Source organism: Helianthus annuus, chromosome 12 (genome assembly GCF_002127325.2).
Source record: "Helianthus annuus cultivar XRQ/B chromosome 12, HanXRQr2.0-SUNRISE, whole genome shotgun sequence".
NCBI lineage: Eukaryota > Viridiplantae > Streptophyta > Magnoliopsida > Asterales > Asteraceae > Helianthus > Helianthus annuus.
The window spans coordinates 35,979,793-36,006,376 of NC_035444.2; the positions used below are offsets into that span (position 1 = coordinate 35,979,793).

Sequence of the window (26,584 nt, forward strand, 5' to 3'; positions counted from 1 at the left end):
TTTTTAAAAAAAAAAAAAGAAGAAAAGCATTGATTGGTCAAGATCTCCCTCTCTCCTCCCTCTCTCCTCCCCTCTCTCGGCAACTCCCCACCTATTTCACCCTCTCTCTCTACTCTCTCTCTAACTCACCTAAGTGTTGGCAATGCTCACCTAATAGGTGAATGGAGTCACCTAAAGGGGTCACCTAAGGTGCCCCGGACACCCTAATTAGTTCTTATCTCACTAAAAACAAAAATCTTATTAATTAAAGCACAATCATTACACCGCTTTATTGTTTTTTAATCTCATCCATCAAAACACATTTGATCAGTGGTTAATATTGATTCCTACAGTTCTCACAACTCAATGTGGTTCTCGTTTACCCAATCCCTATATATATAGTGGGAATGCCTACGCGTTGCAGCGGGTGTCCCGAATGATTTCATATTCAATTTGCTTTTTCAATTACGCTAGTGGGAAACCCGCGCGTTACAGTGGAGTCGGCCATTTACATTGTTGTACTTGTTTTCCGTGATTTTATCAACGTTTCATTTTATGTTATGTTGCATTACATGTTCAAACTATTCATCTACGACACAAGTAATACCCGTATAAAAAATATAGTTTTTGACCCATTATGCAACTAAGTCGTGTCTCATGTCATCACCATGGCTAAGAATCAACAAAATAATACAATACCTTATACCACAAATTTATAACAAATTATACACTACCAATGTAGAACATGATTCCGGGAAAGGGATTACCACTAAGGCAATCCGTGATGAAACTATACAAATGACTACGGATAGTCCTCCACCAAGTTCTTTATCAAGCAAATTCTTATAAAACCATGAATCAAAACAAAAAGAGGGTTAACCTCTTTAAGAACACTGTGGAATGCTTCAATTCTCCATATGGCTTCTGTCTCTCTTTGTTTTTTGCAAACACCTACAACAAATAGCCTATTTTTAATTTGACAGAAATACATATATCTAGTTTTATCTTAATTAGAAACATCATACAGTGACCATATTTAAACATCCATATTTATGCATGTCCAGTCCTAGCCTCTTAAACATAGTAATTAGGTCTACATTTATCATTTTTAAATACTAAAATACAATTTGACCCTTAAGAAACAAAAGATAATCCAAATGACCAATTCACCAGTAAACGGTGGAAACTGCCCCCTCTAATTAGATAGGAAGGGAAAAAAACGAACCTTCGGAAGCAACGTTGGCCTTCATAAGATCTGCTGCTGCAGCTTGTATTCCAGTATGCTTATTGATGTAAACATCTCCTTCAAATTTGCTCTTTGGCAGAACCCTTTCCTGCGAAACCACAAACTCAAATATATCTTTGGAATGATCCTAAAAAATATAGATACATATATATGAAGTACTGAATTATGTCTGAAGAGGTATGGTCCCAATTCCCTGCCTACATGGCAGGGACCACACCACTTTTGTGCACACAAGGCATCCATGTCACCAAGATACTCTAGAAGCTTCCAGAAGACTTCTGGGCGATTCACAGCTGGCATCAAAGATGCTCTATCCGACATAAAGGACAACACGTGTCACCATTAACAGAAGGCCACATAGGCCTGCGACAATCCAGGGAGCAAGGCTGACTTGACCAGTACGAGGTACCCAGCACAGGCGAATGCAAGAAGGCCACGTGTACCACTACACCCGCCGTGACAGAACAGACCAAGAGGATATTCCCCTTGGTCGGACAGCTGGCGCGCACCCACAGCTGGCACAGCTGCTTCCTCCTTCTTCATCCTCCGGCTATAAATAGGACCCTTCATCATTCAGGTTCAGGATCTTTTACTCTCCTTACTCACTCTATACACACACTGTTTATTTCCTCCCAGAACAGTACTTATTCTCACGCCGGAGCCTGGTTAAGAGGGAAAACCCCCTTCCCCCCTCTTAACGAGACTAACGGTGTTTACTGTTTTGCAGATTTCGAGCCATCAATACGAGTAGAAGAAGAGGTTGAACCCATTAGACGAAACAACCCCACTGATTATCCTTGTGATAATCACTGTTTCAACATTGGCGCCATCCGCTTTTTTGCAAAACCACTCTCACCTCTTTTCTTTCCCAAAAAACACTCGTAAAAATGGCAGAACAAAATCACTCACACCCAGTCGACGGAGAAGTTTCTTCCTTTGAACTCGTTTCGGACACGGCACACGTCCAAAGGGGTCAAAGGAACGAGACCATCCAAGAGGGTCAGCTGAACAACGAGTTTCCATCCATCTTTGGAAGTGCATCCAGGGCTGTTAGCCAAACCACAACTGGACCCACTTTCCAAACACCAGCAAGAGTCATCACGCAAACTACTAACGGAGCTGCTTTCCAAACTCCAACGGGGATATTACACCAAACGCCTCCGCCGATGCAGACTCTAAGCCATGGAGCAGGCCCTTCTGCTCCATCGGAACAAGCACAACTCAACTACTCTGCACTTTTAGGGCTACCCGAGGGAAAACTCTGGCTTCCTGGTATGCCGAACAAATGGCGTCCATAAACCTCGTTTATACGCAGCTCAGCGCACAACAAGCCTTGCTCCAAGCACAGGCTAACCAATCAGCATTCGTAACTCCACAACCAAGGTCTCTGAGTACACACACGGCTCAGCAGACAAATGCGTGGAACTTACGTCCAGAAAGAGGACCAGTGCAAAATGTAAGAAGACCTAGCGTACACGACACGCGCGATACTTATGCTGAAACAGAGAGCAACTTCGTACAAAACTCCAATCTACAACGAAGGCCGATCCAAACCCGTTTGGGCGCGCGCAATATGAATACGGAATGGGAAGAGGAGGAAGACGACCCAACTTACAAGGAGGAATCCACAGTGTTTAGAAGACTTCCTCCGGAGCACGAAGCATACAAACCAACCAAGCGCGCGGGGTATAACCCCAAAGCAGAGCACGACTACACTTTGAGCTATCGTCCTGAGGACATGGCAGAAAATTCAAAATTCATCCGAGAAATCGCATGCGCGGCCATCGACAAAACAAAATTACCACACAACGTGGGTAAATACAACGGGTTGACGGACCCAGATGATCACCTCCAGGTGTTTAAAGGCGCAGGGGCAACAGGCGGATGGAACTTACCAACATGGTGCCATCTGTTTGCTCAGACTTTCGTCGGCGCGGCGCGCATTTGGTTCGACAACCTACCGGCAGGCAAAATCAAATCATGGGTCGATTTCAGAGAGAAGTTCCTAGCACACTTCTCTCAGCAGAAAAGACAAGCCAGAGACCCTGGTGACTGTTTAAACATATGGAGAAGAGACTACGAGAGCGTAGAGGATTTCATCACAAGATACAACAAAGAATGCTTAGAGATCGGTGACATACCAGAAAAGATGATGCGCGCACACGTCATGAGAGTGGTCAAGTGCGATGACTTGGTTAAAAGAATCAAAGGGCGAGACGGAGGACCCAAAGACTGGGAAACCTTCGTAGAAGCAGCCAAAACAATTGCGCAGACAGACAGGCAGTTGACTGGTGACGATCACCGACAGCGCGCGCACAACCATAACGATCGACACAACAGAAGGGGCAGAAATCAACCCTGGAAGGCTTCTGGGCACAGAGAAAGAAGCCCCCCACGGGACGATGCACGCCATACGATCAACCAGATAGCCTATCGAAAGGAAGTGAAGCGAGAAAACAGAGAAAAGCAGTGGACTCCATTGACCAAAACACCTTCTGAAGTCCTAGCTACAGAAAATCATCAGTTCAAACCACCCCTACAGATGCGCAACAAGAGGGGTCAGGATCCAAATCTCTTCTGCGAATTCCACAAAGATACGGGCCACTTAACCGACGATTGCTTTAGCTTAAAGCAGGAAATTGAAAGAGCCCTGCGAGATAGAAAGCTCACTCATTTGGTCAAAGGCGGAAAGCGCGACTACCGCCAAATACAAAGAAGAGATGAAGGACCAGATAACAAAAAGCTCAGAAAGCTAGAAACCCACATGGTGCAGGGAGGTCCACGAAGACCAAGGAAAAACTACAACAAGCGCGCGCAAGATGATTCATGGCGCGAAAGGCAAGTTATTTTTCCAGTTGTTAGAGGGGGTCCAAGAGAAAAGCGATCAATAATCATTCCGGGTGTGGTTGGCCACTACCAGACAGATTACATCTTCATTGATCCCGGGAGCACCGCGGATATTATATATGAATAGTGCTTCAATCAATTTGATCAAGAGGACAAGGCGCGCCTAGAGCCAGTCGATTATCCACTAACTGGTTTCTGCAACGAAGCCGTCTTTCCCCTAGGACAAATATCATTCCCGGTGTTGCTTTCAGACGGGAGAAATTCAAGAACTGAAGAAGTTATATTCATGGTATTGCCGGCACACTCAAGACATGACATCCTCCTGGGAAGAGAATCCCAAGGAGATTTCAGTATGATCTGCTCCGCACCACATTCCGCTGTTGGTTTCCCCACCGAAACAGGCATTGCGCTGATATATGCCAGTAAGGAAGTTTTAGCAACAGACGAAATCAGACCAGCCAAAGCAAGCAAGCCAGCACCGCGCATAGAGGCAGAAAAATGGGTATTGAACAGCACGTACCCAGAACAGACAGTCACCCTGGGACCCGCCATGTCTGACTTAACGCGCGCAACGCTTAAGAAATTATTGCATGAAAACATGGACGTGTTCGCCTGGACACCGGCTGATATGGTGGGTGTTCCACGACATATAGCAGAACACCGTCTAAACGTCTCCGAAGATGCAAAACCAGTGGTACATGCCAAACGACACCTTGGCGACATCAAACACGATGCCATGAAAGAACAAGTGTTGGAGTTGCTAAACGCAGGGATCATCAGGGAAGTCCGGTACCAAACATGGGTAGCAAGCCCAGTAATGGTAAAGAAACCGAATGGTAGTTGGAGAATGTGTGTTGACTACAAGGATCTGAACAAAGCATGTCCCCGTGACTGCTACGCTTTACCAGACATAGACGAGAAAATAGATTCTTTGGCAACATTTCAGTGGAAATGTTTTCTGGATTGCTACAAGGGGTACCACCAGGTTCAAATGGTCGTTCAAGACGAGGATAAAACCGCATTCCGCACACCAACGGGGCTGTATTGTTACACCAAAATGTCGTTCGGCTTAAAGAATGCAGGCGCAACATACCAAAGACTGATGAACGAAACATTTAGTGACGCCATTGGTAAGTACATAGAAGTGTACATGGATGATCTGGTAATCATGAGCAAGGAAGAGAGCGCGACGCTGGCAAATATCCAAAAGACCTTCAACACACTGCGCAGCGTAAGTATCAAACTGAACCCAGCAAAGTGCTCGTTCGGAATGGAAGAAGGGAAGTTCTTGGGCTTTATAGTCACAAAAGACGGCTTCAAGGTAAATCCAGAGAAGGTCCAAGCCATAGAAAGAATGCCTTCACCGTCAAACATCAAAGACATGCAGAAGCTAGCAGGACGATTAGCAGCACTCAATCGTTTTCTAGCTAACCATGCTGCAAAATCCTTCCCATTCATCAAGACCTTGCGCAACTGCATGAAGAAAAGCCAGTTCCAATGGACTCCGGAAGCAGAAAGCGCATTCCGCGAGATGAAAGACTGTCTCATCAAGCTACCAACTCTAACCGCACCAAACAAAGGAGAGCCTTTGGTACTTTACCTCTCAGCTTCCGATAGGGCAGTCGGGGCCGTACTGCTCGTTGATCGTCAAGGTGTCCAAACGCCTGTATATTACGTGTCTCGAACCTTGACCGACCCTGAAACCAGATACGCAATCATGGAGAAGCTTGTCCTTGCACTGATCCACGCGTCAAGAAGGCTGCGCAGATATTTCGCTAATCACGTCATCCACGTGCTAACAAACTACAATATCGGAAATATCCTAGCAAGGCCAGAAATATCGGGAAGGTTGGCCAAATGGGCAATAGAGCTAGGGGACACAATGTGGTTTTCAGACCACGTCCATTGATCAAGGGCCAAGTCTTGGCAGATTTTATGACAGAAGTCCCAGACGACAAAGACAGAGAATGTAAGGCGATGGAGAAAGCTGAGAAAAAACAAACAGAAGAGCCATGGCTACTGTACACAGATGGTGCATCTAACGAAGATGGGGCAGGCGCAGGGCTAAGGCTAGTAAGCCCTGACAAACACGAGTTCACATACGCCATACGCCTAGACTTCAAAAGCACAAACAATGAAGCGGAGTACGAAGCCTTTCTGGCCGGCTTGCGTTTGGCAATCAAAATGGGGGTCCGACAAATCGAAGCACATGTGGACTCCATGTTAGTAGCAGGCCAAATCAACGGCCAGTATGAAGCCAAGGGTGACATAATGGCACTCTATCTCAACCAAGCGAAGACCTTGCTACAAACCTTCTATTCCTACAAGGTGCATCACATAAACCGCAGCGAAAACAAGCCGGCAGATGCTTTAAGCAAGCTTGCGTTGACAAGTTTCCAGCACCTAGCAAAGGATGTGCGCATAGAAGTTTTGAGCAACCCATCTGTTCCACTCAGAGAAGTAAGCGTCATCCAAACAGCAACCACGTCCTGGATGACACCCATAATCATGTACTTACAGTCCGGGATACTTCCAGAAAACAAAGCTGAGGCGCGAAAGATCCAATACAAATCAGAACATTATCAGATGGCAGACGGGATACTGTATCGGAAGTCATATCTCGGCCCGCTGCTAAGATGTGTTGACGCCGACGACGCGAATTATCTGATCCGGGAAGTACATCAAGGCATTTGTGGTATCCATGCCGGGCCGCGAATGGTAGTGGCAAAAGTAATGAATGCCGGATACTACTGGCCCGGGATGCATCTTGATGCCGTGAAAGAATTGAGAAAATGCAGTGGCTGCCAGAGGCACGCGCCAAAGACCATGCGCCCCAAGAACGAACTGGTGCCAGTAACGAACGCATGGCCTTTTCAACAATGGGGCATAGACATGGTAGGCCCTTTTCCAGAAGCTCCGGGGGCAGTTAAGTTCATAATAGTCGCGGTCGACTACTTCACCAAGTGGGTAGAAGCAAAGGCACTCGCATCAACCACATCGGCAGTCGTTAAACGATTCATATGGGAACAAATCATATGCCGGTTCGGCCTACCACTCAGAATCATCACCGACAATGGAACAAACTTTGCAGCAGATGATCTCGAACGATGGTTCAAAGAACTAAACATCGAACATACCTTCTCTTCGGTTGCACATCCGCAAGGGAACGGTCAAGTCGAAGCGGTCAACAAGAGCATCGTCGATGGCATAAAGGCAAGGCTCGGTGAAAAACGACGAGGGTGGGTCGATGAACTACCCAGCATACTATGGGCCCATAGAACAATGCCAAAAACAAGCAACGGTGAAACACCCTTCAGCTTGGTCTATAGGTCCGAAGTTGTGATCCCAGCAGAAATCGGGCTACCGTCTCCGAGAATGCTCTCCATGAACTTAATCAACAACGAAGAAGAAAGGAGGATCGACCTGGATCTCTTAGAAGAATGGAGAGAGATGGCAGCAATCAATGAAGCCAAATACAAATCAAAGCTCGAGAAGTATTACAATTCCAGAGTCCGAATCTGCACTTTCAATCCAGGAGATTATGTTCTAAGAGACAACGAAGCATCCAACGCAGAAAAACCAGGGAAACTGGCTCCCAAGTGGGAAGGCCCATACATCGTTGACGAAGTACTCGGCAATAGAGCATACAAACTACGTACCATGAACGACAAAGAGGTTCCACGAACCTGGAACGCCCAACAGTTGCGGATGTGCTACATATAATACAACCATGTAACCGTAAAAGGCTTGTCGCCAACACATTTACTTAATACAAGAAGTGTTTGGCTACCTTTATTTCATGCAAATTTCTTGTCACAACTGCATTTATTACTTTGGGCGTACACGAAAACATCAATGGCTCGACCATAGGAAACGTTGTAGACCTCCAAGGCTCGTCACAACCAAGTGAACAGCCGGGTCAGAAACACAACCAAAGCCTACAAAACGCCAAAACTTAACTTCGTGCCCACAATAAACACGAAAAAATCGATAGAAAGGTGATCAAACATTGTAACGCTCCCAAGGCTGATCACAGCTGAGCTCACACAATAACCTGCAACTCGATCACTTCGTATGTCACACCCAAGCGCACATACTTAAACGACAGAATAAAAACGTTGTACTAACACAACATCACCTGTCAGCGCCATCATTCATTCGTGACACCTGATCAAAGTAATTAAACATGCACATATTGTGACGACAACAAAATCTGCATAACCAGAGAAATAAGCAATAAAATGTTTACAAAAATCCAAAGTACACACACCCACAGGTAAACAAAGTTTAAATTGTCTTAAGGCAACCGTCATTACAAGCCTATTCAAGGCTATACACGGCACACAGGCCGGAATCCGCACAACAGGTCTAACTAGGGCCAGCACCTCCTGATGCATCTCCATCTTCTCCCAAAGCTTTCTTCAATAAGGCTACTCCATCCACTTTGTGAGCCAACTTCCCAGCGGCCCGAACAACAGCAAAATCAAGCATCGAAAATTCTTGGCGCTTAGCAGCATAAGCACCGTCACAATCCTCTTTATATAACTCAAAGTGGTAATCCTTCTCATTGTTGACAGCTGCAAACCTGCCTTCAGCATACCCAAACTTGCGCCCACTATTATACCCTGCCCTACCCAACTCAAACATATAGCGGGCAAGCTCAGAAGAATGCAAGATACGATCAGCAAGCTGCATGAAAAACAAGATCGAATAAGATAGCAGAAACGAATATACAAAGGCAAAAGCAAAAAGAAATAAGATTACAAGGCAAACAAAGACCATTACCAAAGGAACGCCACGGGAAAGCAACCACCTACTATCAGCTGAGGCCTCCTCGGAAAGAAGCTCAGAAGCTTGACATTCAGCCGCCTTCTCAGCAAGTAGGCGCTGAGCAGTCTCACACTCAGCAGCTTTCTCCTGAGCAAGAAGTTCCAGTTTGTCAACTCGAGCAACATACTCCTTCTCCTTTTTCTCAGCAGCAACACGCGCCTGCTGCGCCTCTTCAGCAAGGGCCGTCTTATCACCAGATAACCGCACGATGGCATCACGCTGCGATTGCATCTCCAAATTCGTACGCGCACACGCAGACTCCCAATCTTTCTGTTTTTGCTCATTTAACTGTTTCTGCTCTTCAAGCTTCCGCTCGGCTTCAGCAACCCTCCACTGCAAACCCTTCTTCTTAGCGTTAAACTTTTCCCTCTCTTCAGCAAACGACTTCTTCGCCTCCTCAAACGCAAGAGTCTCTTCCCCCATCGACCGCCACTCGCGAAGAATTTCTTGCGAGGTGGCAAAGAAATGAACCCCAGCACTAACATGATCGTCCATAAGGGCAAAGCGGTTACGATTCTTCTGAAACATCCTCTCCGCAGGCGGAAGCAACAAAGAAAAAAAACTCGTGACAATTCTTAACGTCACCCATCCGGGAGCCCTGAGTAAGGCTCCAGCGGGGGACGTGGGGCAAATCGTCACAAGCGGGGTTACCCCAAGAATCATCAGGATTATGCTCAAAGTGCGGGCTTCGCACGATGCCGGAAGTGGCTCCACCCCCACCAGGAGGACGCTTAGTGTAGATGGTTTGTTGTGGGGTAGTCTCACTAGACTCCACCTGCACTTCAATACCTTTACCCTTATCACCTCCACCATCACCTCCAGCAATATCACCTCCACCGTCACCTCCAGCAGCATCACCTCCTTCAAACATACCTTCAACAAACCCCTCGCCGCCCCCCACGTTCACCTCAACACCATCACGAGGAGGGGTCAGACCAACAGTCCTCGATGGAGGAGAAGTAGATGGAGTAATCCGAGAAATATCCACCGCCCGGGGTTTCTTGCTAGTCTTGAGCACTGCCACAAGACCACAATTATAGAACAATCTAAGGAAAGATACGAAAAACGCACAATGAAAGTAAAATTACCAGGGAGAGGGGCAGACGCAGCAAAAATCTCCTCCAAAAGGTTCCCACGACCCCCACTAAACACACCCAAGTCAATTTCAGATTCCGAAGGTGCTGGGGAGGCCTCCTTTCGAAGTTTAGCCTTCTTGGCCGCAAGGAGAGCAGCAGCTTGCTCATCAAGTTGACGCTTGTGATCATCAAGAGCTTTTTTCTTCATATGCTCAGTCAGAGTGGCCTTATCGTCAGGATCCGACCCTTGACGCACCTCACCAAGCCCTAGGTCAGACAACGTATCAGACACTACCACATAATCTAGATAAGGAAGAGTAGAGGGTCGCTTACGAGAAGAACCAGCAGCTTCGCCCTCAGGTTTCTCCTCTCTCCTTCCAGATCTATCAGTTCGCGCCTTCTTCCTCGTCTCCAACTGGGCAGAGGGGTCAACAGATGCCTCTGCATCATCCTCATCACCAACAACCTCATGCACGGGCTCAGCAACACCACCATGCGCGGTACCTGCACGCGCGCAATGAGAGGTTAGACCTTCAACGTTCTGGTCAAAACTCCCACTAGAAAGCACAATGACTCCCTCTCGACCCGAGTCGACAGAGTCATCCCAAACATCTTCACCTAGGACTTCATTCGCATATCTGCTCAAACTATCATCGGTGGGATGCAAAAAACGACCCCGTATCTGGTCTAACCATGTCGGGTTCCCATCAGCCTGGATAGCTTCAACCATGGCACCCGCTGATTTAGGGTCCAAGACATTCAGCAAACTATAACCAACTGCAAATCGGCAACAAAAATAAGGAAACATAATAAACAATAAAGGAAAATAACCAAGTGGTAAGCTATGAAAGAACCATACATTTGCCCCTATGGCTGTACACAGGTTGACCCAGCGGATGTTTGGGCACCCACAACAAACTCATCCCTGCACCAACTAAGGCCATCTCATCCAGTTGAGAAATAGCAGTCGCCTTCGCGGTTATCTTCCTATACCAGTCTTGAGCAGCAAAGTTTTGAAGAACATCCACCTTAGGAATCCCTTGACTCACATGCCTATATAACATATCTGTTGGAATCACACCACGGCGGATGTAAAAGAACTTCTGTTTCCAATCATGAATGCCCTTTAACAACACAGAGCACACCGGAGCAACTCCCGTCCTCGCTTGAAAAGAGTAAAAACCACCGGTGTATGAAACGCTGTAGAAAACGTTAAACATCTCGAAAGTAGGCTCAACACGGTAAGACCTACAGACGAATTCCAAATGGGTAACACGAGGAAGCCCAATCGCATTCACTTGGGAAATATGGAGCCCGTAACCCCTCAACACGGCGGCAGTAAACTTCGTAATAGGCAACCTAAAACTACCTTCCCGAAAATAAGCAGCATATAACGTGATATAGCCCGGAGGAGCATCCAAAGCAGTAGACCCAGGAGGAGGATACTGAGCCCTCCATTCAGGACGGAAGTTCATCCCCCTCACAAGATTCTGAAATTCCTCCTCCTTCCAGTTAATAACAGCCTGGTCTGGACCAGGAGGAGCTTTACCTCTATGCTTCCTTTTCTTCTGGGTAGGATTCTTCTCAGACATGATAAATATTAAGAAGTAGATGATTCGAACTATGAAGGATGGGAGAATAAGAGAAGATGACAGAGAAAAATCACACTTAGAATTCGAGAATGAAGGAAGGAAGGGATAACCGTCCCCTATTTATACCCATCGCATTTAATGCGATGGGCAGTGGAACGGCAGGCAACAGAAAAAGCACCCGTTAGATGACCGACACGTCAGAAGAGAGAGAAGACGTCGGCTCGTTTTTCGGGAAGCATGGGCGACAAGGCCGGCTGACGTGACAGAAAGTCACTGAAAAAGCAACTGCTCACCTCCGATAAGACAGGGATGTCAGACGGTCACACCAAACACTTCCCCATAACCACCAAACTTCCATCAGAAGGAAACATCAAAGGGCCAAAACCCATGCGGCATGCGTCCATTTGGCTCACTTTTTCAAAGGGCCAAAACCCATGCGGCATGCGTCCATTTGGCTCACCTTTTTCAAAGGGCCAAAACCCATGCAGCATGCGTCCATTTGGCTCACTTTTTTCAAAGGGCCAAAACCCATGCGGCATGCGTCCATTTGGCTCCCTTTTTCAAAGGACCAAAACCCATGCGGCATGCATCCATTTGGCTCACCTTATATGCACCAAATTCTACGCGATACATAGAAATCACAACTCTCATAAGTCCAGAATCCCTCCTAGACGATCAACTCAACTAGAAGGCACACTGGACTAGGGGGACTTGAAGAGGTATGGTCCCAATTCCCTGCCTACATGGCAGGGACCACACCACTTTTGTGCACACAAGGCATCCATGTCACCAAGATACTCTAGAAGCTTCCAGAAGACTTCTGGGCGATTCACAGCTGGCATCAAAGATGCTCTATCCGACATAAAGGACAACACGTGTCACCATTAACAGAAGGCCACATAGGCCTGCGACAATCCAGGGAGCAGGGCTGACGTAACCAGTACGAGGTACCCAGCACAGGCGAATGCAAGAAGGCCACGTGTACCACTACACCCGCCGTGACAGAACAGACCAAGAGGATATTCCCCTTGGTCGGACAGCTGGCGCGCACCCACAGCTGGCACAGCTGCTTCCTCCTTCTTCATCCTCCGGCTATAAATAGGACCCATCATCATTCAGGTTCAGGATCTTTTACTCTCCTTACTCACTCTATACACACACTGTTTATTTCCTCCCAGAACAGTACTTATTCTCACGCCGGAGCCTGGTTAAGAGGGAAAACCCCCTTCCCCCCTCTTAACGAGACTAACGGTGTTTACTGTTTTGCAGATTTCGAGCCATCAATACGAGTAGAAGAAGAGGTTGAACCCATTAGACGAAACAACCCCACTGATTATCCTTGTGATAATCACTGTTTCAACAATGTCGCAGTAAAAGTTGTCTTGCCTTCATTCTGGACTTGAGTTTTTCGTGCATCATTTTACGCAATGTGGGCATTAATTCAGCTTCAGATGGAAGTGGTCGGAGGTGAAAATATTTCGCTATCCGTGCATGTCGATCCCACAGGCTCGACCCCAAAGATTGACCACTTACTCTGTTCCGCTACAATAATATATAATTGATACAATTAGTATATAATTGTTTTGGATTAATACAAACAAATCCAGCAAGTATGGATTAGGCAGCTCACATGAACACGATTGAGCTTAGGTCCCAAAACTGGAACTTTAGGATGATAGAGAGCTTCTATGGTCCTATAGATAGAAAAAAAATGATCATGACTAAATAAATATTAAGTTTTGGAGATGAGCATAAACAAACAAACAAGCAAGAATAAAGACCTGTGGCTCAACTTTTCATCGGTTATCATCAATTATTTTTTCAGTTTTCTACTAACATTAAAATTCATTTAATTCAATTAAAATTCATTTAATTCAATTGAAATTCGCTTATATTCCCTACTAACTTTAATTGAATTAATAATAATTATAGGTTATAAATGTGTCAAAATTACTAGAATACCCCTAAAGTGTCTTAAAACTTTAGAAAATGTGCAACTTTACCCCCTCTAAAATAGCTTGACTCTCTTGTACATGTTGTTTCAAAATGTGTACACAATGTAAAATTACATAAGGGTAGAAAACCCACTTCTCTTAATATAGTATTATAGATGTGTGTGTCCTTAATGTTAACAATTGACTATTACACTTTGTATCCTTATGGTATGTGAAAGGACAATATTGTCCTTGTCTTGATTAAGCTAACTAAGATAATTAACTCAGTTAGGTTAAAAGTACATATAATGTTACATAACATGGTGTTTTTGGACATAATCCGTAATTGTTTTTTTAAAGGTCATATTTCAGAATTTGTGTGATACATAAAAGACACAAATTGTAATTTACTCTAATATAACATGATGAAATATCATATTGCATCTTTCTCATCGGAATACTACTGTAAATATGGGGGCCTTTATGAAATACTATTACATTATAGGGTGCATAAAAAAATTACTCAATAGTTTAGGGAGAGTAAAGCAAACATCATCCATCATTAAATATCATTTTTCCTCTCCTCAATTGTTATCACAAGGTTCCCTCAGTTATCCCCTAAGATGGAAGTCAGTACAGTATGGTGCGGTCTGGGACTACTAGTGATGACACTGGTGTGGTGTGCATTGAGATTTTTGGATTGGGTGTGGTTCAAACCAAAGAGGACGGAGAAGTTCTTAAGAAAGCAAGGCCTCAAGGGAAGCTCATATAAGTTCTTGTTTGGAGACATGAAAGAGCTGGTGAAGATGGTAAAAGAGGCCAAATCGAAACCGATAAGCCTAAACCACGATATAGTTTCCCGAGTCACTCCCTTAGAATACAAATCGGTCACGGCTTATGGTACACGTTCTGGCTCCTTTTTCACTTAGGGGGTGTTTGTCCTAGTTTTTATTTTTTGGCTTATGCTTATATTCTAAAGTAGCTTATAGCTTATTTTCTATCATTTGATAAGCTCTTTTTAATGTGTTTGGATTAGCTTATAGCTTATTTATATCATTTGCCCTTACACAAAGAAGGATTCTTCAAATAAGCTAAAAAACCATCATCAAATAAGCTTATTCAAATTAGCTTATATAAACTAATAAGCATAAGCTTAAAAAGCTAAACCAAACATCAAATTAAGTTTATTTTGTAAAAAAAGCTAAAAAAAGCTATAAGCTTTGTTAAAAAAGCTAGGCCAAACACCCCCTTAATGTTTCCCATTAGTCTTTAGTCCTCACATATATACGTATACTTTTTAATATACGTATAGTCTTATTTAGCTCCTTTATTTTCAGTTTTCTGATGAGGAAAGAAAATCAATAATTGTGTGTGTCTTAGTTTGCACCTCAACAGGGTCGTTGGCCTATTGATAAAGACAAATTTATTAAGAACATCTAGGTTAGGTTCAACTCATATAGACGATAGGATTAAAGGAATTCTCCATTTTAAAAAATTAACACTTAAAGAATATAGAAGAAAATTTAACATATCCTACTGTAAATACATGGAATAAAATCATGACTTAGAAAAATATCACTCCCCATCATAACGAGGCTGACAATGGCTGCAAATAATTGTATCTAGGGCTGTAAACGAACCGAACGTTCAGCGAACAGTTCGTGAACCGTTCGGCGGGAAGTTCGTTTATGTTCGTTCGATAAACTTAACGAACGAACATGAACAAAAAATTCCGTTCGATAAGCTTAACGAACGAACACGGACAAAGGTCTCGTTCGTTCGACTGCGTTTGTGAACGTTCGGTAATATGTTCGTTTATGTTCTGCGTTCGTGAACGTTCGGTAATATGTTCGTTTATGTTCGTTCGTTTATGTCCGTTCGTGTTCGGTTTTTTATGTTTATTTTTCTAAAAGTTTTTAATGTTTTATTAATTTTTTACTTTCCCCCATATGTATTTCCCTCTCTCTGGCCCTCTCCCTCTTTGATATCACGCTCCTTCATTCAGCCTATCTCCAATCGATTGAACCCAATATCATCCATCCCTTTAATCTTTAAATGGTTATATTTAACTACTTTCTTTGTGTACAATGTTTAAGACTAAAGGTGCCTTTTAAATTTTCAAAATTAAAGTTCATTTGTGTTCGTTTGCGTTCATGGTTAGTGTTCACGAACTGTTCGCGAACAACCAAATTTCCTTAACGAACGAACACGAACACAAACTTCTGTTCGTCATATGTTCGCGAACAGTTCACGAACATCCAAATTTCCTTAACGAACGAACACGAACATAGCCTTGTTCGTGTTCGTTTGGTTCGTTTACAGCCCTAATTGTATCTGGTGGTTGTGAGAAGAGATGTGACAATTGAGAGATGGTGAGAGAAAAAGTTGTGGGCTCATCAAAAGAAAAAAGATGTATCTAGTACCTCCCTATGTGTTTTGAGAATTTTCATTCAAACCATCAAAATATGTGAGGGGTAGTTTTTATATTATAAAGGGTATAAAAAATGGTTGTGAGTGGAGGAGAGAGAAAATGTTACTGTTTATCTGTATATTTGGGGGGACACTGTTCACTCAGTATAATTTTTTTAATATATATTGAAAGTGGTTATGAGTGACGTAGAGAGAAAAATGTAATGATAATATTATTTAATTGAAAAGGAGAGAGAAAAAATATTTGTTTTTAGTGAAAATATATTGATATAGGAGTTGTTTTTTAGTGGAATGTATGTATAATTTGATGTATTGGATGAGAATGCTCTTAAGTTAGCGATGGATCGAAAGCGATGGATCGAATTTTAATTATATAGTCCTATTTGTCACATTAGCCATGGATCGAAAGCGATGGATCGAATTTTAATTATATAGCCCTATGTGCCATGTTAGCCATGGATCGAATTTTATTTTGTGAGGTTGGGAATTTTTTAGTGTTGATTGTTAATGGCTAAATAATTGGAAATAAAAAACAATCAGTTTAGATCATATCGGGTAACAAAAAAAAAAAGACACCCAAAAATTTTTGCGAGCCTGTTATCCAACCCACAAGTAATAATAACAATAATTTTAATAACCAATAAAAACATAAATAATCTATAGCTATATCGATATAACAAATGAAAATATTGAAAACAGTGATTGAGGTTGACTAAAAGTTTTTACGGTGGCAAGAAAGTCATAAGACCTAAATTTTTTTTCCTATCCCTATGTTTCGGATTATATACTATTTGATTAGGGTCGGGTCAAACAATAATAACTCGAGATAAATAGTTTTGACCTTCCCCATGATATACCTAACAAAAAACAATCCATAGGAATGGGTTAAACTACAATTTCACCATACTTCTTCGTTAAGTGATCATCTTCCCCAAATCCCCAGTTCCACCATTATAAACCCTAATTTTGGAATTATTGAACAATAATCACAATAGATGCAATGCATAGGTTAATCTCATATTAAATGATACAGTTAAGGTCTAAAACACTAGAAATGCTCAAAATTTCGATTTAATATTAACCCTAGTTCACAACTTACCTTTCAAGAACCAAACAATAGTGTATGAGAAACTAAAATAAATGATTACCTTGTTTAAATTCGTGATTAAACTCCTCTATCCAGCTCGATTTCTTCCTTGTTTCTGTCGAATTTGACAAAGGATAAAGGATTGAAGATTTAAAGGCATCAAGAACCACCAACACAACACTTTTTTTTCCCTTTTGTTAAAGTCGAACAACACAGATAGGGCACTGCTATCCACATGTATTGTTCTTTTTTTATTTAAACATCTTTCAATTAAGACAAAAATGAACCCTCAAATTTCATTTATATATAAACTAGTTTCAAACTTTATTTAAACTCACTTCAAGTTTAAAAACAATTATAAAACTTACTAATAGTCTCGTTTTCAAGTTTTTTGTAACTCAATCAATACGAAAATACGTATAAATTTATTGGACAATAGACATGGTAGGGGCAAGGAATTTTTAATCAAAATAATTGGTGAGAGCAGACCTATATAATTTTAAAATTTTCGAACGAAAAATAAAAAAAAATGACACTAAACATTACCAGGGGCCGATGGCCGATGCACCCCCTTACCTCTTAAAGTTGTAATGAAAATACGTGTCAGTATGTAGTGCATTTAATTTTTTTTTCATGGATGTTCCTCTCTTCTGTTAAGTGCTAATTTTATTTATATTAATATTCAGAGAATATATACGTAGATATTTAACATAGATCTTATTATGATAGTTATTATATGAGGCTATAGGGTCTCTCATGACCATCATGACCCTTCATAAAGGCACCATATCATTTATCTTTAATTCACCATTCAAAACAACTACTCTAAGGGTGTGATCATGATCAAAACCATTATCCCTTTTATTTTTTCAATTTATTTTTGTCTTAAAATTATCAAATGGGAGGGTCGTGGTAATCGTGGTTTAATCCATGGGAACCACCATCAATCAATAAGAGGGATGGTGTATCATTTAATTAATGGTCCTATGTGAAAATAATGTTCCAATCCATGACCCCACACCCCATAACCTCATTAACTAATGAATATGATATAAAATTAATTATGGATGGTTAAAATTTCTAACGATACTTTTCATTTTTAAAAAGTATATTTGTATTATGGATGATTATTATATTATTAGATTGTTTTTACATGTTAACAAATTATGCTATTTTAAACAACTAGATTAGTTAATCGTTTCAGTTGTTATCTACAAAATTTTTAACTCAAAATTTGTTTTTTAATTGATTGTTCAATCATCTACAAAATGAAAACGTTTTTAGAGCTATTTAGAATCCAATTTAAAACAAACCTTTAAAAAAAACTCGCAATCATATATTTAAATATTGAAAGATTTAATATTTTTTATGATTTTTATTCTTATTTCGATTTATATTAAGACTTATTTTAGCGCTTTCTCTCTCTCTCTCTCTCTATATATATATATATATATATATATATATATATATATATATATGTAGGGTGGGGTTCTTGTAAAAAGAATCTTTTTTCGTAAGAAGTGTGAGAAAACGTAGGAAATGACATGTAGGCATCTTATTTTGGACTTATCCATGATGTTTTGGGTTGTTTTGGTAAAAAAAACACCAAACATAACAATTTAAAACACAATGTAATGTATTACATGCATGAAATTTAAAAGACAACTAAAACACACTACTTAACGTTCTTGACACGATGTTTTAAGTTTTAAGTCTAGAATTTATTGCATTGTGTCTTAATATGTTATGTTAGGTGCTTTTCTTACCAAAATTATCAAAAATATATATCATGCCTAAGTCCAAAATATGTGTGTGCATGTTATTTTAAACTACTCTTATTTAACTTTTAACCATCTTATCAGCTAGAGATAACACACGCATGCATGCACGTGCATGTGTGTGATGATTAAGCGTTAAATAAAAGTAGTTTAAAATAAGAAAGCAAATCAGTTGTGTGTGTTGTCTCTAGCTGATAAGATGGTTAAGAGTTAAATAAAAGTAGTTTAAAATAGGGTTATTGGATTATAATAATCCAAAGTTTCACCAGTTGGCTGATAATAATCCCAACTTCAAAATTTCCCTATAACAATCCCAACTTGTAAGGATTTTGGCAACCACCGATCCTTTTCTAAATGGGTTATAACGCAGTTAGTTTTTGCTGACGTGGACACAGACATGGACGCAGATGTGGCACACAACTTTAGTGTTTGCTGATGTGGACAATGATTTAGCACTCTTATCACCACCTCACCTCCACCTCACCACCACCACCACCACCATCCTCAGCCACCACCACGATCATCTCCACCACCCACAACCACTGCCATCCCCACCAACACCGCAGTCATCTCCAGCCACCACCACTGCCATCTCCACCACTACCACCACCACCACCTACCATCGCTATCTCCACCATACCCATGAATCCTTTCCAACACCCCACTAATCTTTTAACCCGCTCAATCAAATTCTCAGCATCCATTAATATATTATGTGATAAAGTTCATGTCTTTTAACTCAATTGTATTGATTCAATAAGAGTGTTTAGATCCATCATTTAAAATTTTGAATGAGTTGCAAGTCAAATTGTCGATCGAATGCACGGTTGCAGGTCAAACATTATCTGAACTGTGCCCGTCGATGCAACACCACATTGATTCGTCATCGAATATGCCCATCGATTGACGAAGATTCATCGGAATGACGAATGGCATTTTCCGACGAATGGAGTTTTCCATGGCTACCTACGAGCATGTCGTGTTTGATAAAATTTGCAGGTTTTGAGGGTGGAAGTTTACGGTTAATATGGTTGAAGGTTGGGGGTTTTAATGGTGGAGGTTTACGGTGGAGACGGAAGTTGTTAGTTGGTGCAACGGTGGTAGGTGGTGGTCGGAGGGACTTGAAAACGGTGGTTGTGCGGTAGGTGGTTGTGGTGGTGGTTATGGTGCTAGTGAGGAGGTGGAGTGGTGGTGGTGAAGATGGTGAGTGTGTATATATGAAAAAAATTCATATCAATATCCACATCATCATCCACATAATCAAGGAGCTCAATTTTTTTTATATATCGGCATCCACATCAGCGTCCACGTCATCAAAAATTAACCCAATTAGAAAAGGATCGATGGGGGCCAAATCTTATAAGTTGGGATTGTTGGAGGGAAATTTTGAAGTTGAGATTATTATCGGCCAACCGATGAAACTTTGGATTATTAAAATCCAATAACCCCTTAAAATAAAAAAGCAAATTGGTTGAACATCACCCTAAATTTAAATGTAATGAAAAATTAAAATATATAGAGAGATTGTTATATTGTAATCCAAATAATATAAATTTTAACTCATATTTACTACTAACCTAGAAAAACAATAACTGTACCTAGAAATCTCACAAATAGCAAAGATACCGGTAGGGTCTAGAGAGGGCGGGACGTAGGCGATTCTTAACTCTAAGTTATACTTGATGGGGTTGGTTCCGGTACACACAATATTTATCCTACAAACCGTAAGAACAGATCCTAGCACTTAAAAAGTTAAATTAGCAAATACCAAAACAATACATATATAAAAGTAGCTCTTTTGAATTATATTAGCACATAAAAATTAATCAAGATAATTGATTTTAGCACATATTTGAATGATATCAGTACATTGAAAACAAAATACATTGAAAACAAAATGAAGATTCAAATAAAGAATTAATTGCTTGTTAGTATATTTATAGGGAATTCAATATAATTGATATTATTTAGGATATTATTTTATTATTTCTCTGTAATTGGTTGGATGCCACATAACACTTTTAAAATGGTTCTTACAATTTGTATGCGAAATATGGTTTGTATTTGATCCCACCCCTATACCTGATAAGCAAGTAACTAGTAGTGCTACGTGTCACAATTATTTGAGCCCAAGATTCCTGTAATCACTTGAAATTTTTTGCGCTTATTTTTCTGTAAGTCCACCTATACTCTAAAATAAGTAAGTAATTGGAACTTCTTTTCGCTTGTTTTGTCAAATATTTATTATTTTCTTTATTAATATTTAGCTAAATATTTCATTTATTTACTATTTCTTTATAAAATATTTTCTTTATTTTTTCCACTTATAGATAACTATTTAACGTTTTATTGTAATACACACATTTCTAACAGAGTAATAATCATATAATAAAATACAGTCAAAGCTAATGGAAAACACAGCCCCTCGTCCCTTCCTTTCAACCAGTGATGCGTACACGTCCCCAATTTCCCTATATTCCCCATTATATGTGGCAACAAATGTATGGAAAATCATGGAACTTTAATCCTCATCCCCTATAGGTACGACTATGTTAAATCTATCCCAACCCTAAAGTGTTCTCGTAGAAACCCTAACCCTGACAAACAAGTCCCTCTCCTCCCTACCATTTGATGTCCTTGATCCTGCTCAAAATTGTGGTTGATACCTTTGACTTGTCTCTCGTTCGATCTCCTTAAGGCTAGTGCCAAGATTTTATTGACGCCAGTGTCAGTGGCGGAGCTAGCCCATTAATTTAGGGGTATCCCTAATTTTTTTTTTACATTGCAATCATACAATAATGAAAAGAAGATAATAAATAAAGTAAAACAAATACCTTATAGATTTGTCATCTTATTTTTTTCATAGATTGAAATCGTTCCATTCATTGTCATCATTTTTACTTTATCAAAAGTTTCTTTTGACCGCGTAAACCATAAAATTGTTCAAATATTGCGGACCTATTCGATTGCGTAGTTCCGTCTTGACAAACTTCAATTTAGAAAAACATCTTTCAATGGTTGCGGTGCAACCGGTAAAACTAAATCTAGCTTCACTACCCGATTAACTAAAGGATAAGAACTATGTGTTCTGATTTCCACCATAAGACGAACAAGATCACTTATTCAATTATAATATGGTTTTGGGTCTTGGGCTAAATTTATCAATTATATTTAGGGCATCCTTTCAATTCTATTATTGTTAATTTGTGCTTATTTTATCATGCATGCTTAATTATTCTATGAGTTTTCGAGTTGTAGAATATTTGGGTTTATAAAAAAAAGGATTTTAGTAATATCAAGTATCCTATTTTTTTGTTAGGGGTATCCTCGTAATTTTTAGGGGTATCATTTGTATAAAACCGAAAAAAAACTACGAATACGGGGTTGAGCCGTAGTCCGTGCTACGGCTCCTAACACTATGGTTCGCCCCTGGTCAGTGTCATAATTTCTTAGGGATCGATTGGAACTACTTAGGTCCGCTAAGGAGCCACGTATACCATAATTTTCCCATAAAATAAAAGTATATTTTGATGGTTAATATAACACTATTTAGATAATGGGGAAGGATCCACTAAAAATTGGGTTTTGCCTAAGTAATCTAAGAATGATTGTGGAGATGACATGTGATACTCCTTATAAATGGGATGAAAGGACAATTTGGTCCAAGACACAAACTTTCACCATTTTATTTTCTAAAAAAAATACAACACATAAAAATCTAGCACAAATAATCTAGTACCAAAAAATATAACACAAAAAATCTAGTAAAAAAATCCAGTATAAAAATCTAGCTCAAAAAATCTAACACAAAAAATGTATTACAAATATTCAACACAAATAATTCAGCACAAAAATGTTATACAAGGTAGAAATACAACACAATGTTTTGTGTTTTTTAGCTGTCATATTTTATATAGCAACAGAGTACTCGAATTAAAGATAAAAGAATACTCGATTTTACGGTGCAATTTAAAAAAAAAAATAAAAAAGTTATGAACGTTTAAAAAATGGAGAGAAATATGCATTAATCTTGTATGTGAAGAGAGAAAGTAAACAAATAGATTATTACAAAATTACCCTTACACCCCTTTTATTTCCTACATTTTCATGTTAGCCATTGACTTAAAAAATAAAGGTTACAATCCATTCTTATCCTACTTATACAAAATTAACTTTTTATTTGATCCTACCTTTTAGATAATAATCGGTTTATAATTCTTTTGAAAATTGTTAAAGAAGCAAAAACTGAAAATGGAAGATGTTAAGGAAAAAAATAATTTTTAAAGACAACTATATGTAAATACTAGTTCATGTGTGTGGTGCTTTAGACGTAGCTCGCCCGCTAAACCTGAAGCTAAAGCATTTAATTCATGCATTTCAACACTCATTACAAATATATCTTGCATCCGAATAAGAAAATAAACTCAAAGTATTTGCTAAAAATCTAATTGAATAATTTTGAAATTTGTTCAAATGACAGATATATATTATTTGCTTAATGTATAGGCAAAACCTGCTTCACTTGGTTGGGACCTAGACCTGTAGTGCATATAACTGAACCGGCTATGATAAAAGAGATCCTGGCAAATAACTATCAGTTTCAAAAGCCAAGAGGAGGAAACCCTTTAATAAAGTTGATAGCAGAAGGTCTAGCAGATGCTGAATGTGATCGATGGAGCAAACACAGAAAGATAATCAATCCTGCTTTTCATGTTGAGAAGCTCAAGGTTTGTTCTTATTGAGTTATTGTCATATATCTTTCAATTACAACAACAAAGTTTAGATTAATCACTAGATAATAATAAGTTTTGTTTATAGCATATGGTGCCTGCATTTTATACGTGTTGCACTGAGATGATTAACAAATGGGAAGATATGTTAAGGAGGGAAAACTCGTGCGAATTTGATATTTGGCCTTACCTTCAAACATTCTCCAGTGATGTAATTTCACGTACTGCATTTGGTAGTAGTTTTGAGGAAGGCAAAAGAATATTTGAATTACAACAAGAACAAGCAGAGTTGGTTACACAGGTTCTGCAATCAGTTTATATTCCTGGATCAATGTGAGTATCATAACATAACTTTGTTACAATATATTTTCACTTCTTAATGATATTACTTTATGTTCTTTTGTTCAAAAGATGATAAATTGTTAATTTGATTTTGTGTTCTTAATATTTTGATATGAGTGTTATTTTGGAATTAAACACAATTTTTCAGATTTTTACCAACAAAAAGAAATAAGAAGATGAAGGAAAATGCCCATGAAGTGAAGGCTTTAATAAGGAGTATCATCGACAAACGAGTCATTGCAATCAAAGAAGGAGAAAGTAATAATGAAGACTTGTTGGGCATCCTACTGGATTCCAATTTTAAGGCAATTAAACTGCATGGGAACAACAATTCAGGATTAAGTATTGACGAAATCATCGAAGAGTGTAAGCTTTTCTACTTTGCAGGACAAGAGACCACCGGAAATTTGCTTGTTTGGACAATGGTGTTGTTGGCTCAAAACACAGATTGGCAAGACAAGGCTAGAGATGAAATTTCACTAGCCTTTGGGGAGAAAAAACCTGATATCGATGGGTTGAATCGTTTAAAAATCGTAAGTCTTATATATTGTGATTCATTGTGTAGCATTAATTACCATCTTAGGATATTTCAATTTTTTTATTAAGAATATTTTACTTGTTATGTTTTACAGGTTAATATGATTTTTAACGAGGTTCTTAGACTTTACCCTCCAGTGGTATCAATACCACGCATGATACATCAAGAAACAAAAGTAGGCGACATAACATTACCTCCTGGATCTATGATACGGTTGCATAATATGCTTGTACACCATGACCGTGATATATGGGGTGACGATGTCAAGGAATTCAAGCCTGAAAGATTTTACGATGGAGTGTCAAAGGTTACCAAGGGTCAAGCATCATACTTTCCTTTTGGTGGTGGTCCTCGTATATGTATTGGACTAAATTTTGCTATGTTGGAATCAAAAATGGCACTCACAATGATTTTGCAGCATTTCCGCTTTGATATCTCACCATCCTATTCACATGCCCCACACAGTGTCGTCACTCTTCAACCTCAGTTTGGGGCTCATTTGATCTTACGTAAACTATAAAAATGATATTTACAAATGCATATATTTGTATTTTGCTTGGTTTATGCTGTTGACTTTACTCGGGTTTGTTCATGGGTTGCGGGCCACACTTCGTTAGTAGTTGGTTTATTTGCATGGAATAAGCTAACCTTCAAGTGTCACATTTATGCATGGCTGGATATTTGAAGACATAGCCATTTATTATTTTAGTTTTTAATAAGTTAGTGTTGGTAAAATGGTTTGACTAAGTGTGAAGAAGTGACCGTTAGGTATTCTCCACATTTAGGTAGAATAAGTAATGGGTTTACAACTCTTTAGGAAAGCATCTTTTATATTTTGTTTTTTATTCGCATCTGGCAGGTCATTGTATGGCTATAAAAGTCAAGTTCTTGTTTAGTGAGAAGTGCAGAGGTTTTGTTCAACTTTATTTACTTTGTGAAACATCACTTTCAATTCCATTGTTCACATACATATATATTTCTTTAGAGTTGCAGCAAGTATACAAATATATATACTTCTGTACGTGAGTGTGAGTATACAGTTTGGGCCTGAACCAAGATATGCTACACTAATAATACAGTAAGTTGTCACCTTATTGAAAACTTTGTTTATATTATAACAAAGATTCTAGGTTTAGCAGTTTTACTTTTTAAATGGTATGCTGTTAATAAATTGTATGTATCAAAAAGAAGTTAAGAACAATGAAGTTAATAAAATAGAACCACGTATGAGATTGCAAGTGTGAAAAACACTGACTTCGTTAGAACCAATTTTGAACTCCTCTTGTCGCCTTAAAACCTATGAAAGTGTCAAATTTGATTGATTTCGGTATCTAAGGATATTACCAAAGCTGGAGCGTGCAGGGTAGATTGTATGGGGTTTGAAGGTGCGCCTGGGGATAATCAACTATTCTCTGTTGCTCGTTTTAGAGCAGAGGTTCGGACCAGATCTCTGTAAATGACGGTTTTAAATGGAATATGTCGGTGCCAAAAAAAGTCCTATATTTTATTTGGAAGTTGTAAATGGGGTGTATTGCTACAAAAAATGCTTTAGTGCACCCTGGGATCTCGGTTTCGGATTTGAGATGCGTGATCTGTATAGGGTTAAAACCTTGGGAGAAAGAAAACTAAGAGATAGAGAGATTTTTTACTCAAATTATGCTTGATTCCATTCCATACGTAACATTCAAATAAATAGATAAGAAACTTACATAAGACACCCCCAAACTAAACCAAAATAACATCCTAATCCCTTGACTTAACAATAGTAATAAAACTAAAATAAATAAGATACGTAACAATACTCTCCCCTTAACCTACTTTTTGCCCTCAAAAAGTAAGCTCTTCAATTCAATCCTTAACCCTTGTCGTCTTGTTCAGTTTCCTCATCGCATTCCACGTTAATCACAAAAAGTTGTTTCTTTTTGCACTTGTGTCCTGGAACGAACTTTTCAGTGCACCAAAAGCATTCTCCTTTTGACTTTTTTAACTCTAGTTCCTCACCTGACAAGCGCTTCGCGTTAATAGTTACTGGTTTATAAGCTGGTGGCCCAGGGACTCCTGTTGGATCTGGAAGCAACAGAAGTTTTGAAGCGTTAACCGAAAGTGTTATTTTGACATCTTCGGGTTGCAGCCCGTCCTCCACATCTTCACCTGAAAACCGAGGAAACTCAACCT

General features: G+C 39.8%; 3 protein-coding genes across 6 annotated transcripts; 1 reads left to right on the plus strand and 2 right to left on the minus strand.

The window, feature by feature from the left end:
- Window positions 1-652: 652 nt before the first annotated feature.
- On the minus strand, window positions 653-17,257 carry LOC110894731. 4 transcript variants are annotated; one of them, XR_004874778.1, is made up of 3 exons: window positions 17,083-17,257; window positions 1,205-1,313; window positions 653-930 (listed from the first exon to the last, which is right to left on the minus strand). XR_004874778.1 is itself a non-coding variant. In XM_035980917.1 (2 exons), exons 1-2 carry the CDS (start codon window positions 9,395-9,397, stop codon window positions 8,441-8,443), a joined length of 861 nt encoding a protein of 286 aa, XP_035836810.1. In that variant the 5' UTR covers window positions 9,398-9,411; the 3' UTR covers window positions 7,969-8,440. The 4 variants fall into 4 exon arrangements, 1 of the variants encoding a protein (XP_035836810.1); XR_002566637.2 differs by lacking the exons at window positions 653-930; window positions 1,205-1,313 and adding exons at window positions 12,958-13,112; window positions 13,201-13,264; XM_035980917.1 differs by lacking the exons at window positions 653-930; window positions 1,205-1,313; window positions 17,083-17,257 and adding exons at window positions 7,969-8,761; window positions 8,858-9,411.
- Window positions 9,382-10,814, minus strand: LOC118484865. The gene is made up of 2 exons (XM_035980916.1): window positions 9,991-10,814; window positions 9,382-9,919 (listed from the first exon to the last, which is right to left on the minus strand). Exons 1-2 carry the CDS (start codon window positions 10,784-10,786, stop codon window positions 9,411-9,413), a joined length of 1,305 nt encoding a protein of 434 aa, XP_035836809.1. The 5' UTR covers window positions 10,787-10,814; the 3' UTR covers window positions 9,382-9,410.
- Window positions 14,039-25,335, plus strand: LOC110894730 (cytochrome P450 CYP72A219). The gene is made up of 5 exons (XM_022141962.2): window positions 14,039-14,404; window positions 23,306-23,526; window positions 23,618-23,862; window positions 24,020-24,404; window positions 24,504-25,335. The coding sequence occupies exons 1-5, from the start codon at window positions 14,128-14,130 to the stop codon at window positions 24,927-24,929; spliced, it is 1,554 nt and encodes a 517-aa protein (XP_021997654.1). The 5' UTR covers window positions 14,039-14,127; the 3' UTR covers window positions 24,930-25,335.
- Window positions 25,336-26,584: the final 1,249 nt, after the last annotated feature.

Excerpts from the sequence above, each read along its gene's own strand:
- LOC118484865 (XM_035980916.1), bottom strand. The coding sequence starts at position 10,786 with ATGTTTCCTTATTTTTGTTGCCGATTTGCAGTTGGTTATAGTTTGCTG. Across the intron at positions 9,920-9,990 it reads TGCGTCTGCCCCTCTCCCTG|TGCTCAAGACTAGCAAGAAA; the intron begins GTAATTTTACTT and ends GTCTTGTGGCAG.
- LOC110894730 (XM_022141962.2), top strand. The coding sequence starts at position 14,128 with ATGGAAGTCAGTACAGTATGGTGCGGTCTGGGACTACTAGTGATGACA. Across the intron at positions 23,527-23,617 it reads TTCATGTTGAGAAGCTCAAG|CATATGGTGCCTGCATTTTA; the intron begins GTTTGTTCTTAT and ends TTTTGTTTATAG. Across the intron at positions 24,405-24,503 it reads GGTTGAATCGTTTAAAAATC|GTTAATATGATTTTTAACGA; the intron begins GTAAGTCTTATA and ends TATGTTTTACAG.
- LOC110894731 (XM_035980917.1), bottom strand. The coding sequence starts at position 9,397 with ATGGACGATCATGTTAGTGCTGGGGTTCATTTCTTTGCCACCTCGCAA. Across the intron at positions 8,762-8,857 it reads TTTCCCGTGGCGTTCCTTTG|CTTGCTGATCGTATCTTGCA; the intron begins GTAATGGTCTTT and ends TTTTTCATGCAG.